The following is a 4,089-nucleotide window of genomic DNA, read 5'->3' as shown; positions in this document are numbered from 1 at the left end:
GAAAATTTGGAAGGATTGTTTTATTTCGTGTGTTTTTGCTCATGGAAAGGGGCTCTAATGACTAAGCTCATAATCTGGCTAGGCATCTTTAACTTTAGAGCAAGGTCATCATTTATGATTGGGACATCCGTATGATCCCACTGTTATCCCTGTGAACATACCATTTGAGCAATAAAGCATGGCAGATTGATCTAACAAAAAATGTTGTCTCTTGAACATCGTTGTCAACGTGTTACCAGAAAATTTCACGGTGATACCAGGAAGTTCTTCAGCGCGTCGTGAATGGCTGTTTTTTTTTCATGAAAAGTGAATGGCTTTTTTTCAAGCGATGATTGTTTTTACCATCATTAGAGCATCTCCAACAGACGCATAAAAGTTTTGCGTGCTAAAATAGTTTTTAGCGCGCCGGACACAATAATGATTTAGCAGATGCCCAAAAACGCGCGCCAAAAACACACGCAATGCAAATTGTAAAGCACGCGCAATCCGGCGTCCCAAATTTGCAACTTCTGATAGCGCTTTTTAGCGTATGCCCAAACTTTTTTGCGCGTGCATTATTTTACAGCTTCTGCTGGAGCTGTCCGGCGCCTAAAAAATCTGAATTTTAGCGCGGAGCAATTTTTGTGCGCCTGTTGAAGATGCTCTTAGGTGCACGCCATGGCAGGAACGAGAAGACGAGGAGGTAGCAGACATGACGAGTATAAGCTAGCCATATTGTTAAACTTCTTTTTAACATGTATACTCCCGTCCACCCACTGTTCCCTCTTGTTCCTACTCTACCTCTCTAGACCACCCATATGATTCCCTAGGTCATGGACGATTTGTGAATTCCCAAAAAATACGAAAAATTGTGTCCTACTGAAAGAAGACAGGATACAAGATGCAGATGATCATATCATTTGATAAATTTGCAGGTTAGAGTTCCCTATACATGTGAGTTTTTTCAAAAAAATTCAGAAACACGGACACAAAATAGTTCTGCAATCTTTAGCATGGTCCTGAAAGGGTGGTTTACCGGAAAATGTGATAATTTGTGTCGTTTGCAAAAAAAAGAGGAGGGGCTTGTTTATCCCTAGATTTAGACCTGGTAATCGATCTCCCCGTGTTAGCGTGGAGTCAATCACACTCAGCTCTTGCTTACCATGCTTGCTACTCCCTCCGTTCCATAATATTTGTCTTTTTATAGATTTCAAATTGACTATCACATACGAATGTATATAGACATATTTGAGAGTGTAGATTCACTCATTTTGCTCCATATGTAGTTACTTATTAAAATCTTTAGAAAGACAAATATTTAGGAACGGAAGGAGTATTTCTTTGGATGATATAGAAAGCCACATTGTAATTTAATTTCTCAAATTTCGCTCAAGGAAGAGAATAAACCTGAGGCTGAGGGTAATGGAAAGGCTGGTTTTGTTTCATCCTTGCATGGATGAAATGTTCAACTGAAAATAAATTTGTAGGCCGCATTTCTATCCTTTTCATTTTGAATGACAATAAACATCAGGTTACAGCTTCTGTTAAAATAATTTTAATGTGTCCAATGCATACTTGAGCTGCAGGTAGTAAAGGTGTGTCTGCCACAAAAAACAAGACAGTACCGGTGCTACATATGCAGCTTCCTAATCCAAGAAGAGACAGTTAATTTGCTGAGATCTTGAAGTTACAGTGTCAAGATCTTAAGTATGCTAGATAATGGACAAGAAGATTCCCCAATTATATATAATACCATCTGCCAAAACCCAAGAAGAAAATAATCATTGAGAAATGACCCATCAGAAGGTTCCTCAGACATGCATTTGACTGAATTATTCTGTTCTCTGACCCAACAAAGACATCTTCTACTAAGAAAAGTGAGAAATAACCATCTAGCTCTATCAGCTGCATAATGATTGTCACCAAGCGGATTTCTTTACCCTCTATGCATAATATAGAAAGGTCAGCGCCCAATACCAGATCACTGATAAAGATTAAAAATTTCAAACAAAATAAAACAGACAAGAGAGTGATGATGCTTCCAGATGTGGAAGAAATGTCACGACTTTAATAATTACTTAAAAACAATGGATAACAAGTTGCATATTAAAGACAATTGAGATGAGATCCAGATAGATAAAGTGTCAAATTTAGCCCACATGAGGGGCTAACAAAGTGACCTCGATAATGACCCATCAGAGGGTTCCTCAGACATTAAGTGATGTTCAAAGCCACAAATGGCACACATCTGAACACAAACAGATAGGAACAACAAACTGAAGTAGACATAGGAGCTGAGAGCCTGAGACATATATATCCAAGCCAGTCCACAAAACAAGACACTTAAGCTCATACCCAACAACTGGTATTTGTGAAGTGCTTCCACTCCAAGTACATTAAAGCAGCAGCGACTCCCTGCCAACATTTCCACAAAACAAGGAACATAAGGTGCACCAACCAGTAATTCTCCAGAAGTGCAGATAACATCAACTTTCCGAGTATCCATATCATACGACACTGTCATCTTCTTGTTGTCGGTGAGGTAAACCAAATTATAATCTGGATGGATCGCAAGCATGCTATAGCACGCTTCATCTTTGTCCGGCTGCCTCCCGAAAAGTTCCGATATCTCAACAGTGTGCTTCAGGGTCCACTTTCCACTAGCATAATCCTCAAGAACCCAAACACAGAGTTCGGGATCCTTATCATTATCTATCAGCCAAGCATGCAAGCTGCCCTGGGAATGCCCAATGGAAACAACCTCACGGTTGTCCTCCATGACATCCTCAATTTCCCTCCAAGTCTTCCCCTCCGCGTCGACAGTGACTATTGTACCATGATGGGTAGTCAGATGCATAGTGCCATTCAGGTAGGCACAAGCTGTACCACCAAGAAGAACGGTTTTGTAAGGCCACTCACTCTCCACCGAAGTCCAGCGCCTAGTCTCCGATGAGAAGATGGCCACCTGCGCGAACTCGCCTAAGGAATTGCTCAGGGGCGCAAACACCACGAAGCGGGACGGAACAGCGGCGTCAAACCCCAGGAAGAGATCGTTCACATCGTAGATCACAGGAACGCCGTCCACCGGGTCCGGCAAAACAATGAGGGTCAGCACAGTCCACTCCCCGGTGGCAGGATTGCACACAGCGTACCCGAATTTCTTCTTGTTCCGCCCTTTATACGAGTCCCAGCATCTGCAGAGGAGGAGGCCGCCGCAGCACTGCTGGATCTCGACGCGCTCGTAGCGCCCTCGCAGGAACGGGAGCGAAGGATCGACCAGAGGGGGCCCTCTCCCGGACAGATTGCGGAAGCTGAGGCCGCAGCCGCTCCTCCTGCGGATGTCCGGGTCGGAGCAGAGGGCGAGCCACGGCTTGGACACGCACTTGAAGCGGCAGAGCGACCGGTAGGGCACCCGCGACAGGATCTCGACGACGGCATTGTCGGGGATCTCCGGCGAGGGCTGCTGCACCAGCTTCTGCTTCTTCTTCATCTGCAACGGAGGAGACGGTTCGTTTCGGCTCCCTTTGTTGGACTCCAGATTGGAGGACGGAAAGAGGAGGGGCACATACCTCGAGCGCTGCTTCGGGGAAGGGGAGTGGCGGCGCGGAATGGGGAGAGGCGTCTTCGTCGCGGCCACGGCGGTCGGTCGCCGGCAGGTGGCCCTGCTCCGTGCAGCCATGCTCGCCTCCTCCTCCTGACGTCATCGCATACTCAGGGCTCGTGGATCGGTACCCTGAGGCGATCGACAGCCGTCGCTGCGGGCTCGCCGGGAGTCCGTGACTAGGGTTTGGGAAGACGAGGAGGGCGGCGGCTGTATCGTTTGCGTGAATGTGACCCCGTGATAAGGGGAAGAAGCTCCTCTGACGTACGGTATGTACCGTTGGGCCACTGGCATGTGGGCCTGAACCTGGCCCATATGTCAATATGTCAGTGGTCGAACGTCACCCTGTCTTACCATAGAGAATTCTGGTCCGTGGTAAGGTGGTTTAGGGCCTGTTCTGAATCTATCTGGCTTCAAACTTCATGAATTCTCGGAGTGGATCTGGTCCGAAAGGTTTTGCTGCGGGAAGCTAAATTCTCGAAGCGGTATTAGGCCATAGTGCAAATCGG

At 46.1% G+C, this 4,089-nt stretch overlaps 1 protein-coding gene across 1 annotated transcript; it reads right to left on the bottom strand.

Annotated features, from left to right (window-relative positions):
* Nucleotides 1-2,009: 2,009 nt before the first annotated feature.
* LOC119324660 lies at nucleotides 2,010-3,773 on the bottom strand. Its single transcript, XM_037598438.1, has 2 exons — nucleotides 3,549-3,773; nucleotides 2,010-3,469 (listed from the first exon to the last, which is right to left on the bottom strand). Exons 1-2 carry the CDS (start codon nucleotides 3,681-3,683, stop codon nucleotides 2,147-2,149), a joined length of 1,458 nt encoding a protein of 485 aa, XP_037454335.1. The 5' UTR covers nucleotides 3,684-3,773; the 3' UTR covers nucleotides 2,010-2,146.
* Nucleotides 3,774-4,089: the final 316 nt, after the last annotated feature.

This window comes from Triticum dicoccoides, chromosome 6B, assembly GCF_002162155.2.
Source record: "Triticum dicoccoides isolate Atlit2015 ecotype Zavitan chromosome 6B, WEW_v2.0, whole genome shotgun sequence".
NCBI lineage: Eukaryota > Viridiplantae > Streptophyta > Magnoliopsida > Poales > Poaceae > Triticum > Triticum dicoccoides.
Note: the sequence above shows the minus strand (reverse complement) of the source record. Positions and strands in the feature narration are given on the sequence as shown.